Source organism: Aspergillus candidus (genome assembly GCF_002847045.1).
Source record: "Aspergillus candidus strain CBS 102.13 unplaced genomic scaffold BDW47scaffold_8, whole genome shotgun sequence".
Classification (NCBI taxonomy): Eukaryota; Fungi; Ascomycota; class Eurotiomycetes; order Eurotiales; family Aspergillaceae; genus Aspergillus; species Aspergillus candidus.
This window is the reverse complement of record NW_020194013.1, coordinates 613,829-627,363: the sequence shown is the minus strand read 5'-3', so window position 1 is coordinate 627,363 and position 13,535 is coordinate 613,829. Positions and strand designations below refer to the sequence as shown.

The 13,535-nt window shown below is 53.1% G+C and overlaps 7 protein-coding genes across 7 annotated transcripts; 2 read left to right on the top strand and 5 right to left on the bottom strand.

The window, feature by feature from the left end:
* Positions 1 to 300: 300 nt before the first annotated feature.
* Positions 301 to 1,631, top strand: BDW47DRAFT_101432 (putative translocon-associated protein, alpha subunit). Its single transcript, XM_024811656.1, has 3 exons — positions 301 to 477; positions 551 to 978; positions 1,050 to 1,631. Exons 1-3 carry the CDS (start codon positions 406 to 408, stop codon positions 1,327 to 1,329), a joined length of 780 nt encoding a protein of 259 aa, XP_024674634.1. The 5' UTR covers positions 301 to 405; the 3' UTR covers positions 1,330 to 1,631.
* Positions 1,632 to 1,642: 11 nt separating this feature from the next.
* Positions 1,643 to 2,713, bottom strand: BDW47DRAFT_89493 (DNA 5'-adenosine monophosphate hydrolase). The gene is made up of 2 exons (XM_024820159.1): positions 2,560 to 2,713; positions 1,643 to 2,479 (listed from the first exon to the last, which is right to left on the bottom strand). The coding sequence occupies exons 1-2, from the start codon at positions 2,660 to 2,662 to the stop codon at positions 1,713 to 1,715; spliced, it is 870 nt and encodes a 289-aa protein (XP_024674633.1). The 5' UTR covers positions 2,663 to 2,713; the 3' UTR covers positions 1,643 to 1,712.
* Positions 2,714 to 2,941: 228 nt separating this feature from the next.
* Positions 2,942 to 7,163, top strand: BDW47DRAFT_123629 (RNA helicase; the record flags this gene model as incomplete). Its single annotated transcript, XM_024816091.1, has 3 exons — positions 2,942 to 3,181; positions 3,259 to 6,787; positions 6,880 to 7,163. 3 exons carry the CDS (start codon positions 2,942 to 2,944, stop codon positions 7,161 to 7,163), a joined length of 4,053 nt encoding a protein of 1,350 aa, XP_024674632.1.
* Positions 7,164 to 7,765: 602 nt separating this feature from the next.
* Positions 7,766 to 8,187, bottom strand: BDW47DRAFT_89479 (uncharacterized protein). Its single transcript, XM_024820158.1, has one exon. It carries the CDS (start codon positions 8,075 to 8,077, stop codon positions 7,862 to 7,864), a length of 216 nt encoding a protein of 71 aa, XP_024674631.1. The 5' UTR covers positions 8,078 to 8,187; the 3' UTR covers positions 7,766 to 7,861.
* Positions 8,188 to 10,590, bottom strand: BDW47DRAFT_89478 (cyclin family protein). The gene is made up of 4 exons (XM_024820157.1): positions 10,478 to 10,590; positions 9,210 to 10,277; positions 8,617 to 9,156; positions 8,188 to 8,561 (listed from the first exon to the last, which is right to left on the bottom strand). Exons 1-4 carry the CDS (start codon positions 10,487 to 10,489, stop codon positions 8,298 to 8,300), a joined length of 1,884 nt encoding a protein of 627 aa, XP_024674630.1. The 5' UTR covers positions 10,490 to 10,590; the 3' UTR covers positions 8,188 to 8,297.
* A 390-nt stretch (positions 10,591 to 10,980) lies between these two features.
* On the bottom strand, positions 10,981 to 11,435 carry BDW47DRAFT_101428 (uncharacterized protein). The gene has a single exon (XM_024811655.1). The coding sequence runs from the start codon at positions 11,298 to 11,300 to the stop codon at positions 11,112 to 11,114; it is 189 nt and encodes a 62-aa protein (XP_024674629.1). The 5' UTR covers positions 11,301 to 11,435; the 3' UTR covers positions 10,981 to 11,111.
* A 443-nt stretch (positions 11,436 to 11,878) lies between these two features.
* Positions 11,879 to 12,878, bottom strand: BDW47DRAFT_101427 (uncharacterized protein). Its single transcript, XM_024811654.1, has one exon. The coding sequence runs from the start codon at positions 12,811 to 12,813 to the stop codon at positions 12,439 to 12,441; it is 375 nt and encodes a 124-aa protein (XP_024674628.1). The 5' UTR covers positions 12,814 to 12,878; the 3' UTR covers positions 11,879 to 12,438.
* Between the last annotated feature and the right edge of the window lie 657 nt (positions 12,879 to 13,535).

Genomic DNA, 13,535 nt, shown 5'->3' with positions numbered 1-13,535 from the left:
ACTTACTGGACTGGCTCATATCCCATCGAGGGCAAAGGAGCAATTGTGATTTCAGAAATGTTGACCATCTGGACATGCTGCTTTAGGATAGATTGGTCTGATCCATACTCTGTGTACGGAGTAAAGTAAAGTACTACGTAGAGCACAACAATGAACAAACACCTGACTCAGCAACATAGATCAGACCAGGTGAGCGGTAAGCAAAAGCGGTAAGCGGTCAGTAATATAACCGCAGTTTGTGACTACTCATAGTTGGGACTAGAGTAAACGCCTACGTGGAGAAAACCATTCCTCCCTTACCCGGCGCCATCAACTCTCAACATCTCTTCCCTTCTCTTCTCTCTGTCTTTCCTTTTCTCCCCTTTGATTGCTTCTTTCCTCCTTGTAGTGTACTCATCAATCGCAATGGCTCGTCTCGGTTTCCTGTCTTTGGCTCTGCTCTCGGTCCAAGCCTTCATTGGCGGCAGTTTTGCTGCTGTATGTGCCTGATCCGATCATTTCTGGTCAACAAGCCATTGGGGATTTGTGTAACTAACTGCGCATGCTATAGGATGCTGCTGCTGACGCCGGTGAGAAAGCAGATGCGAAGTTGGCCGTCACCGCCCAGGCTTCCTTCCCTGCTTCCGAGATCTTCGGCGTCAAGCTGGTCAACGGCCATCCGACCCAGGCACTGATCTCGTTCACCAATGACGAGCCTAACCCGGTGACCGTGAACTTCGTCGGGGGAACTCTGTCGACTCTGGATGAGGAGAGCCGTATCCTTCGCAACCTGACCGCGACCCGTTATGGCATCGAGATCCCCGCCGGTGAAAAGGAGAGCCTGAGCTACAGCTTCGCGGACGAACTGCATCCTCAGGATCTGAGACTCGGCATCGCTACGATCATCTCCAACACCGAGGGCCAATTCTTCACCGTCTACGCATACAATGGAACCGTGAGCGTCGTGGAGCCGGAGACGAGCATCTTTGACCCTCAGATGTAAGCTAACCCCCCTCCCCCCCCGCATGTTTCTTCTTTCTTGTCGCTGGTGACTGACTTTGCATGCGCAGCATCTTCCTCTACTTCTTCCTTCTCGCTTGCTTCTCCGGCGTGGTTTATTTCTTCTACACCGTCTGGATCGCGCCTTACTTCCCTCAGAAGCGTCGCTCTGGAAAGGCCCCGGGCAAGTCTGCTGGCGCCACCAAGAAGGATGAGCCTGTCGAGCCGGCGACCTCCCCCGCCGTGTCGTCTGCCACCACCTACAACGCTGACTGGATCCCGTCTCACCACATCAACCGCCCCGAGGCTCGTAAGGTGAAGGGCAGCTCCCGCTCCAAGACCCGCGCCTAAATGTGTCTCAGGGTGATCTTTCGGAGGAAGGCTTTTGTTTGAAGGAGGATTGGTAGGGGTTTGTTGGTACCACCCACTGCATGGTGGATAACCAGGATTGCACGAGGATAGTGGACTCGAGGGCAGAAAGATCGCTGAGAACGTGATCGGGTCGCCATCGTTCCGGCTATCCTTGGTGGGGTTGTATATCTACAATCATATGTGCGACTTCTGTAATAGTAGCGCTTCGAAGCGCAATCTTCGGAATTGCAATTCCTTTTGCATTCTTGAATATGATGGTCTCATGAAAGCTGGATCCTAATCTATAATGATGGAGCCACGATGCACAAATATCATTGTAATACATTCGTAAACCATCTCAACTCCACCCCACCCCGTTATATCTACAACCGCTTCCACTCCTCAAACTCCTCCTCCAAATGCGCCTTAAGCGCCACAAAACGATTCCCAAAATTCCGCCCACAGCGCCAACAAACAAAATCCCACTTCAGAAACCCCTCCCGGCCAGGATGTCTGCGGACATCATCCTCCGCCAGGGGAAAGTCCTCAAGACCCACAAAAAACGGCGTCGAAAAGCTATTATAGTGCTTACGGTGTTTCAACCGCTCACTATACCTATCCACCGACATCACATGAACATGCAAGTGGTTCATACTCGGACAAGCATGGACACCACACATGATCTCCTTCTCCCAGTCTCTGCCGGGAGGCAGCGTATCCGGCGGCGGGTCGGCACTCAGCGCATCCTGGCGCGCCTTGTCCTGGGCGGAGAACCGGCCGTATTTGCGCCTGAGCTCGGCGGCGGCGAGGGTGCGGAGCTTGGATGTCTCTGCTTTTACCTTTGCGAGGAAGGCCGGGTCGGCGAGGGCGTCGAAGGGGTGGAGGTGGGTTTTTGTGGCGTCGCGTGGGAGGAGGAGCAGGTGGAGGGTGGATTTGGGGAACATGTCGTGGATGGCGACGAAGTCGTCATTGTGGGAGATGACGATGTTGGCTGGGTAGGCGTCTGGGTTGGCGATGTAGGCGCCTAGGCCGTCGCGGGGACCGCAGGCTGCTGCTGCTCTCTTCTTGCCTTTTGCGGCGGTGGGGTCGGTTGAGGAGGCATCGCGTTCTTGTTTCTGTTGCTTGGGCTTCGGCGCTAGGAGTTCTGCGACTGGATGGTTCGACATGTTAGTGATTTGATTGCCTTGTTATCTGCGCGCGGGAGAGTCGGGATGATGTATGGGAACAGACAGGCGTCTCTCTTCGCCGGCGTCCCCTGCGCCGGTAGTGAGGGGCCCTTCGTATTTGAGGGCTCGGCGACTTCAGCCTCCAGACCGGGTGATTCGCTGGCCATGACAGGTAGCGGTGAGAAGGACAAGATTGGGTGGCATGGCGGTGGGTGACCAGTTGGTTGGTGATGTGATGCGGGCGGCGGAGGCGAGTCGAGTCTCCCCAACTTTAGTGCAGTGCGGGACAGCGACCACCGCTTTGGTTGCAGCAAACTGTTTCCTGGGCCCCTTCAACTTCTGGGTGTTGTGCTTTTTTTGACCCTCCACGGGTGTTTTTTTTTTTTGTTTTATACCCATTAACGACTACATTTATATATATATATATATATATCCTCTTTGCAAGGATGCCTCCCAAGAAAAAGCCCGATGCCCGTGGAGTCCCCAAGCCGGGGACCAAGCAGGCCAAAGCCGCCGCGGAGGAGAATGCGAAGAAAGCGCAGTCCGCCAGCGCCAGCACCGAGGAGCCCAAAAAACCCTCAGTGAAGCAGGTCATTGGAGGCGCATCATGGACGGGGAAACTCCCTGTCAATATGTTGGCCGAGCACTGTCAAAAACAGAAATGGGAGAAGCCTGAATACACAATGGTAAGTGGGGTTGACAGTTTGATTTCTATTCGCATTACTCCAGTCGCGCTGACGCTTTTACCTTGGGATCACTCCAGGCCAAAACACCGGATGGATATATGTCGTCGGTGATATTGAAGCGCGTCGACCAGAAGACTAAAGAGACCGTCGTCCTGCCTCCCATGAAACTGCCGCCCTCCCACAAACAGCTGGCGGCTCAGCCGACGGCGCTGGAAGCGCGCCACTTCGCGGCAACGTATGCGTTATATCGAGTTTGCAATATGAGGAATCTGCATATGATGCTGCCGCCGACGTATCGGAAATTCTGGAAGGAGGATTTCACGGAGATCAAGACCGCGGATACCAAGGAAGGCAAAGGCTGGATGTACGAAGCGGATCCATTCCTGGCCAAGCAGGAACGAGAAGCCCTGGCAGCGGAGATCGAAAAGAAGAGAAAGGATCGCGAAAAGACACAGGCCAAAGCGAAGGACACTGGGGTGAACTTGGGGCTGGGTCCAAGCAGTGATAACAAGGGCAAGAGGATCTGGTCGCAAGCTCCGAAAGTGGACTTGGGCGGCAAAGTGCGGCGTGATATTGAGAACCTATTGCGGCAGCACACCATTTGGAACGCCCACAACGTGCAGATCCCAGAGCGCGATCGCAAGGCCATCATCGAGGAATTCTCCCGGTTGGGTTTCCGGCGCAGCCATATCGAGGAAGCGGCGGCCGCTTGCAAGGACCGTGAGGAGGTTTTGGAGTGGCTTTTGGTCTATATTCCGGAAGATGATCTTCCAAGCTGGTGTCTCCCAGAGGGATACTCTGCGGGCGTGAGTCTAGCAACCGACGATCTTGCGAAGGAGGGGAAGATCAAGCGACTTACGTCGATTGGATATCCTTCTGACCTGTGTTCGCAAACGCTGGACAGCAAAAAGGGCGATGAGCTCGCTACCGCAGAGTTCTTACAGAGTACATTGGTGTATGGGAGACCGCCGCAGATCCAACCTTCTGAAGATGAGGACCTCTGGGCAGAGGAACAAGAAACGCTAGAGGCAATCTTTGGGGAACGCTTTTCTCGGTTATCACCAAAGGTCTGTGAGGTTCAAGGGGATCCCGAGAGTTTCCGCCAGCCGTTGTCTTTCAAATTTCAAAGGCCCTCCGGACATTACCCTTCCATGCCCCCGGTCATCTCAATCCAAGCCAAGGGCATCCCTTCTTACATTCGCCTAAGTGCGATTCGCCAGGTGGTGCAGCACGCCGACAGTAGCTTCCTTGGGGAGCCAATGATTTATAACATCTTGGATTGGCTGGAGATGAACCTACCCAAGGTGATGGAGAATCCAGGCAAACTGCGCGATATTTCGACGGTTACTGCGCCGCCACCGGCCTCTGGTTCTGTCTTAAGCCTACCCGTCCGCCAGTCCCGCAAGAAGGCGCGCGAGATCAACTGGCAGCCCGGGTCTCCTCAGAGTATCTCAGTTCACGAGGCCTGGAAGGCTAAGCAGTTGTCCAAGGCACAGCAACAGATGAATCGACAGCGTGGATCGCTCCCTGCTTGGAATACTCAGGATGCCATCGTACGGGCTGTGAATGATCATCAAGTCACCATCATCTCTGGTGAAACAGGCAGTGGTAAAAGTACCCAGTCTGTCCAGTTCGTGCTTGATGATATGATTGAAAAGGGCCTGGGCGGCGTCGCGAATATCGTCTGCACGCAACCACGTCGTATCTCGGCCTTGGGACTTGCTGACAGAGTGAGCGATGAACGGACCGGTACAGTGGGCGACGAGGTTGGATACATCATCCGGGGCGATTCCAAGGTCAAGTCGGGTGTCACGAAGATTACCTTCGTGACAACCGGTGTCTTACTCCGTCGTATCCAGTCTGGTAGTGGATCTGATGGTAATGTCGCTGGGTCCCTATCGGATGTCACGCATGTTGTTGTGGACGAAGTTCACGAGCGAAGTCTTGATACCGATTTTCTCTTGGCCCTCTTGAGGGATGTCCTGCGCTACCGTAAGGATATCAAGGTCATTCTGATGAGTGCCACCCTCGATGCGGGGATCTTCATCAACTACTTCGGTGGTCACCAGAATGTTGGAACGGTGAACATCCCTGGGCGGACATTCCCAGTTCACGACTTTTACCTGGACGATGTCATCCGGGACACCGGGTTTGCGCCGGAACTGACCGACCGGGACTATGAAGACGATGCGGCCCCGGGCCAAGGCGAGGAGTCGATGGGCCGCGCTCTTCGTAGCGTCGGCATGGGAATCAACTACGACTTGATCGCCGCCACTGTCCAATACATCGACGCTGTATTGGGAGACCAGCCGGGTGGTATCCTGATCTTCTTACCCGGTACTATGGAAATCGAGCGGTGTTTGAATGCTGTCAGAAGGATACCCGATATGCACCCGCTCCCATTGCATGCGTCTCTTCTGCCGTCTGACCAACGGCGCGTTTTCCAGAGACCACCAGCGGGGAAGAGAAAGGTTATAGCAGCCACGAACGTTGCCGAGACGTCCATCACGATCGAGGATGTCGTCGCAGTCATCGACACGGGCCGCGTGAAAGAAACAAGCTACGACCCGAAAGACAACATGGTGCGGCTTCAGGAGGTATGGGCCTCTCAAGCAGCATGCAAGCAGCGTCGTGGTCGTGCCGGTCGTGTGAGGGCCGGTACATGCTACAAGCTCTACACACGAAAGGCAGAGTCAAACATGGCACCGCGACCCGACCCAGAAATCCGCCGGGTGCCACTGGAACAGCTATGCCTATCAGTCAAGTCCATGCAAGGCATCAACGACGTCGCCAACTTCCTGGCAAACACCATCACTCCCCCCGAAAGCATCGCCGTCGAAGGCGCCCTCAGCTTCCTCCACCGCGTCGGCGCCCTCGACCACGACAAGCTCACCGGCCTCGGCCGCTACCTATCCATGATCCCCGCCGATCTGCGATGCGCCAAGCTCATGGTCTACGGGTCTCTATTCGGCTGCATCGACCCCTGCGTGACCATCTCCGCCATCCTCACCACGAAAAGCCCCTTCGTGTCCCCCCGCGAACGCCGCGACGAAGCCGACTCCGCAAAAGCATCCTTCTCCAAAGGCGACGGCGACCTCCTCACCGACCTCGCCGCCTTCCAACAGTGGACAGACCGCGTCCAAGCCAAAGGCTACTGGCAAACGCAGACCTGGTGCGGCGCCAACTTCCTCTCCCACCAAACCCTCCGCGACATCTCCTCCAACCGCTCCCAGCTCCTCACGTCCCTCAAAGACGCCGGCCTCCTCCCCGTCGACTACGCCGACAACACCACCAACCCCGCCCGCGGGTCCTGGAACCGCAACGCAGGCAACAGAGGCCTCCTGCGCGCCCTCATCGCCGGCGCCTTCCAGCCGCAGATCGCGCAGATCTCCTTCCCGGACAAGAAATTCGCCAGCTCCGTCTCTGGCACCGTCGAAGTCGACCCGGACGCGCGCACAATCAAGTACTTCAACCAGGAGAACGGCCGCGTCTTCATCCACCCCAGCTCGCTGCTCTTCTCCGCGCAGGGTTACCCCAGCGGATCCGCCTACCTCAGTTACTTCACCAAGATGGCTACTAGCAAGGTGTTCATTCGTGATTTGACGCGTACGTATCCATATCCTATACATATACTCCCCCCCCTCCTCAAACACACACTATCACACTATAAAGAAAGTATCCCACCTAACAAACCATAGCATTCAACGTCTACTCCCTCCTCCTATTCTGCGGCTCCATCGACCTCGACACAATGGGCCGAGGCCTCATCGTCGACGGGTGGTTACGGCTCCGCGGCTGGGCCCGCATCGGGGTCCTCGTGTCGCGGTTGCGCCTGATGGTCGATGAGATTATTGCGTCGCGGATTGATAATCCTGTTTCGTCTTCTACGGCTGATAAGGCGTCTGCGTCTGCGGATAATATAGCCGATAGAGTCATCGATGTGGTGAAGAAGTTGGTGGAGTTTAATGGGTTGGATCAGTGATTTTTTTCTTCTTGTTACTTTCCCTTGCTTTCTTGAACGAGATAAGAGGGGGGGTTGGAGGGATCAGGCATGGCTATATATACAGATAGATCAGTAAATACATACTAACCGATATACGGAGTGGTTAGATAGACGAATAAAAGCTATGATGTGATCAGTGCTCACTACCTACTTCATAACACACCTTAGTTACCGTATACAACATACAGATGAACTAAGAAGTAAAGAAATAAATGAATACAAAGGAATAAGTTCAAAATTCACTAAAGTCTGCGCCTAAGCTTGGATGATAATCCATAAGGGGGGGGGGGGGGAGAAGACAATAAAATAAGCAGAGAGGCTTTGTTCGGCCTCCCATACAGCGAAAAAAAGATGAGAAACAAAGGAAACGAAAGGAGAATGGGATCGATTAATGGCCAGGCGAGCTCGCTATTCATGAAGAAGATACTTGTGTGCGTGTAGTGCCATTGAGCAAAAACCAAATATAATCGGGGACGTGAAGTCATGATTTTTGGTCGATGAAAAAAAAAAGAAGTAAGTGGGATGTAGGACTAACTGGTGTGGTGGGAATAGGGGGTGCGTATGAAAAAACAAAAGAAGAAAGAAAAATAGAAGAGGAATATTCATCGACTCTTGACCCATAACTCCGTCCCCGCCTGGATTGATGGCATGGATCTCATGTCGTCCAATTTCGTTAATCAAGTGCAGAAAATAGAAGAAGAAGGAAACACGAAAGATAAAGAAAAAAGAAAATTAAAAAAAAACTCCTTCCTTGTAACCGGGTTGCCCATTTCGTCGCGGATTCCCAGATTGCGCAGCATCATGGGAGGATAGAAGGTGATGATTTCGTAGAGCACGAAGGTAATGTGATGGTGTTGTTGTTGTTGGACCAGCGAAGTCGTGGGCTGTTTCATTTTTTCTGCCTGTTTGGTTTCTCCCTTTTCTTTTCCTTTTTTTTCTCATTTTTTTGTCTTTAAGATATTCAAGTTAATACTCAAGATAATTCCAGATATCTTCACGTCATGGGTAAAAGTAATCGAACAAAGGAGAGGTCGGATGTCGCATAGATTGTTCCGCCGGAACAGTGGGTTCAGCGCGGAGAGACAAGACGAACGACATGATCAGCAAAACTAATCATGCGCGTCTCCAGAAATGCCCTTGTTCAAGACGCGTGTTGCGGTCAGAAATGCTGCTGCTCCGGGCTACCTCAGGAAGACGGAACCCCTTTCTCATTTCGGCTTCAACAAAAAGCGAAGCACGTTTGTATCTCTTGTCGGTGTATTTCTCATAGATAGCCGCATGGTGCTTTCGCGGGATTTCGCAGCATTCCATCATGAGATAGACAAGGGGGAACAGCTGGGAGTAGGTGTAGCCGGCATAATGAACATGAGCAGGGGTCTGAATTATTGTTAGCAGTAGCACAAAGAAATGAGAGGTGTAAAGTTGAACATACCCAAGAACCCTTTCTCAACATGAGCCGCGCAAGACAGTGGGCACCAGCAGCAATAAAGCTAGGGGGGCAACCGACAAAACGCTCATCCATGATGGTGATTTCCAGGAAATACTTGGCGAGGGTACGAGTCTCCAGGTCGTAGTCATCAGCTTTGCTGATCTTGCGCAGGAAACTCATAGGGCCCGGCCATCCCAGCTCGAATTGGAGCATGCTCAACATGAAGCGCTCAGCCTTGAGGATCTCGTCCACGCTATACCCGCCATCCACCATGTAGACGATCTCCTGGACCGACGGGCAGTTGATCTCTTCGTACTTGGCAGCGATGAAGATTGCAGTGGCTCCCACAAGCTGGAGCTTGCCCAGTGAGACAATCTTGCAAGAGAGGAAGCGATCGATGTAGTTGACACACAAGAAGAGCGTCTCGGGGAGGAGCGAAAAGCGATGGTGCACCTGCACCAGCCAGTCCATGAGAACCGAGCGCATGGACCATTGGATCTCCGCTTGGTTATCCATGTAATGAGCATTCGGCAGCATTTTGATCTAAAGACAGTGTGAGTACAGAGCCAGGCGAGTTGACTTGGAGTTGAACATACCTCTTGCTCCTTCATGTAGCCAAAGATCTCGTCGTTGTATTCAGCAACCATGCTCGTATCCCAGAATTCGTCTTCAATGTCTTCCACAGTTCGGGTCGCTTCAACAATTTGCTTGGCGAGAGCCAGTTCGCGTCTGACCTGTTGGTTGACCTTGGGGAATAGGACCGTCGTCGCTCCACCCGTGGTGTTTTCGCCCCGGGAACGGTAGGAGCGTGTGGTGGCATAGCCATCGTCGTCCTCGTTCTCATCCTCTTCATCATCCCAGTATTCCTCCGGCTCAGACTGCGCAGGAAGGTGATCTTCCGCCTGAGACGGATTGGACTCCCGGTGAGACTTCGTCGCATCGTCCTTCGGACGAGGGTCGACCTCTCTGATTTGCTGGACCTTGCAGTCATCCTTCTCTGACTTGGAGGTATCCCTTTCGTCTTCCAACTCAGAATTGATACTAGAATCTTCTTCGGTATCATCGAAATGTGCGTTCACGGGGTCGGTGATCGCTTGGTCTCTGACCTGTTGCTGTTCAGGGGGTGCTGTCGCAGTCGCATGGCCCTCAATTGGTTGCTCGTCGGCTTCGCTGGTGGTTTCCTTGGATGTAGATTCGCTCTTCTCTGTCAATGGCTGCAATGTGTCCTTGAAGACCGTGGCGCGCTTGCCCACGGGCTTTCGGATATTGGCTGACTGCTGGATGGTGCCCGTCGGTTTCGCAGAAGGTTCGAGGGGCTTCGGATGAGAGATGTTGAGACCCTTGAAGCCCGACATCGACGTCGGACGCTGGGCTGGCTGTGCCAGGACCGCAGGTCTCTTCTCTACCGTGGGTCCGGACGGTTTCTCGGACGCTTTGCCTTGCTTCTTTCCCGGGAGAGCAGCGTCATCTCGACTCCCATGGACGAGGTTCGCCGTATTGCTAACGTCTCCAAACGCGGCTCTCCTGGGAGCATTTTTGCTGGGGTTATGCTGGAAAACGGCGGGCAGCGCGGGGGTGGACTTGTTTTTCTGGTGAAGGGTTTTATTGGCGGGCGCCAGAGGGAAGGGTGCATTTTCGTCCGCGCGGACGCGAATTCTCTGGGGCTGTCGTTGGGGAAAGAAGTCAGTATTGTACATGATGAATCTCTGCGACTAGGAAAAATAGGGATTGAAGGAACGAAAACAGTGGCGCGTCAAATCCCCGAGGGGATCGCCATCTCTTCTCGAATAGACGACCTTGACCCAAGGGGGCAACGGCGAGAAGAATTGAGGAAAACTGGAAAAAGAACCGACCAGCGACATACCTTTGCATCCATTTTTGTCAAGTCACAGGGTTGAAAAAGCTTCAAACCTTTGCCAGACCGCGGGTGCTGGTGTTTGGGCGATTGTTTACCTCTTTGGTGCCTGCGTCGGGGCCGCCGTCGCAGTCGCTAACTATACTAAGTCGCCCCAAACAAACAACCCAACCACGCCAAGGACTCTGGATCGTGCGAAAGCAGAGGATTTGGCAGAGGGAGAGATGGATATTTATCTTGTCGACCACCACCAGACAGAACCAAAGAGACTGTCGACCGAAGAAAAAACACACGACGAGAGGGAAGAGAGGGCCAAGGGAGAAGAGAGGGAGGAAGACAAGATCTCTACGAGTTACTAGGGAAGAATCAAAACAGTGACTTCCTTACTTGGTTACCGTCAACAACAGAGAGTCGGCGCTATTCCCGTTCCGGCGTTGCTGTGGTATGCTTACCTCATCCCGTGATCGGGTTTGTTTGGTTTGTCTGGTTGGCCCCTCCATGACATCACTCGGCGCGTCTTCCCCACCACTGCTCTGACCAGGGTGATTCAGGTTACGGGGTGGGAATTGGGGGAGGCACGCATTAATTTATACCGGTAGATAGCTATCACTGATGCGACCAGGTTCATACCAAAAAACCCATATTATCCGCCTACTAATGATGGATAATATGGGGAAGTCGGTCGTCCGGGCTGGGCGCGCGGGGCAACACGAGATCGGCAGCCATGAAACGCGCGATCACGTGGAGTACTGATTGGCGGGATCTCACTGTGAAAGAGGAGATCCCGCCAACTGGGTGACACTTCCCCAGTCGTCACTCCTCCTTCTTCCATGGCTCGATCGGGTCAATCTGAAAGCGATAGGATGTTCTGATCCTGCGAATTTGCAGAATTGAACCAGACAAGAGACGGACGCGGTTCAAAAGAAAGAGGCAACCCGCACTCTGAAACGTCTTCGAGATGCTTCGGGAAAAGCGCCGGGTCTTTCTCGTCGCAAACCGACCAGAATAATTCCGGTCAACCACCAGACCGGGGAAGGAAGGGGGGAAAGCTAGATAGATAGAGGATCGCGGTGTCGCAAGATGTTGCGATCGTGGATGAATATCATCTGAATGGAATCAGATCAGATTTGCTTTTCCTTCTCTGGTCTCTGTCCCCCGTCCCGGCTCCCCGTTTACACCCGTGTCGCCGAACAGAAAGCCACCAGTGCCCTCGGTGTGGGACGCGGATGCGGCGGTACCTATCATGATGAAGCAACGGAGGTCGTAGCTTTGTCTTTCTTCAGCCAGACCCATCCACAAGACCACCTGGGTATGGCCGCCTCCACAGGGTGACAGGACTAAGTCGGTCCATGAGGATAGTGGTCCACGAAGACAGTTCTCTGGTCGAGCAGCCTTCAAATGGACTGACTCGAATCTAAAATCCTCCTTTGTTCAAACCTTGGTTGTTCGATGTGATTTATCCGCTTTGCTTTTTTTTTTGCCATTTTCTTTTCTTTTTCCCTGTTCGTTGCGGAGCCGAAATGGAACGGTGAGAAAGTGGGCTATTGAAAAATAACAACACAGAGTTTCGGTGTGTCCTGGCGGGCTGGGTAGAGTCGACCATCTGATTGATTCCACCTCTCCCATCGGCCAATATGACCCTGGTGGACTGGGCGCAAAGTGTCACGTCAACTCTCAGGGCCCCAGAATAACAAATCCCCTTCCGACCCGATGATGGTCTCCCCAGAAATATTTATCCTGAGGGATCGGAATGCGTCCAATCTCAGATCAGTTCTCCATCGGCGGGTTTTAAGCTGCGAACGCATTCTTTCTTCCAAAATAATCCAGGATGGATAACGCTACGTTACTTGTTCACCAAACCCCACCCGGCTAACGGCATGCATCTGCTTTGCGCCAACTGTATCTTGGGCCTCCCTTTCTGCACCCTCGTTCTCCCCTCACTTGTCTGGGTTATTCTACAGGTAGACGAACTACGATCGCATCGCGCGCCCGGAAGACAAGACAAGAGAAGAGGAGTCAAATATTCCATAGTCAATGCGATCCAACCCACTCCGTAGCTCGAGTCCTACGTATTGGACTTCCCGCTTCGGCGCTCCCCCCGGGGGAATGGACAATTTCCGTCGCATACCCGACACAAAAAGAAGGGATAATGCTGGCGCGGCTTGACAAAACAACATGATAAACGGAGGGGGACACAAATGTTGCAAAGAGCCAAACCAAATAAAACAATACAGATGTGGATGATCGCCATTGTGCCCGAAGGTTGCGAAGAAACGAGGATCCTTACGTAGCCCACACGTCCCGAGGAGGGGTAACGAGGACAAGTCTGGACAGGCGCAGATCATGAAACGAGGCAGCAATTGGGTTGTCCATTTGCTTGGCTTGTTGGGGAACCGATTTTTTGAGTCGCATGCCATTTTGAATGAGTAAATCAAAGTAAACCAAAGATATCACTTTAAAAACGATCTCTCCCCCTCTACGTTCGATATCCAAGGACCTTGTTAGTATATTGTCCTGGTTTGGTTGGGCCACCGGGGAGTGAGTGATTGGCGGTTGAGCGACCAGCGGGTTCCCTTTTGGCCGTCCCCGGACGCATCGGTCATTATGCACGCTGTTGGAGACATTCCATTAGGGAGAGAAAGAGAGAAATGTCCCCATTTAGCCACCAATATTATAGAGGAGTGGATTCCCCTCGGGGTTTCGACCCATTTGGAGGGTCGCGATGCCTTTTGCGATTAGTAGAAAAGGAGGGAAGAATCATGCGAAAGATCGAACGAGAAAGGCTGACTCCGCTCTTGTCGCATTGGGAAAAGGAGCTGATTCTTCGGTGATTTTCCCCCAGCCAGTAGAGAAGCATTGTAGGGCAGTGCATCCTCCGTCGGTTCTTCGTAGTTGGTTGGATCTGATAGGGGGAGTATTACTTTGACGTGGCTCTCGCTGGAGGGGGGTGATGGGTGATGTGAACGCCCGCCAACTCTCCGCCACTTCTGTCCCGACCGGGATGGTGACCAGCCATGAGAGAGACATTCGATTCCATCTGAGAATTGTAATAGTTGAAAATACAGTG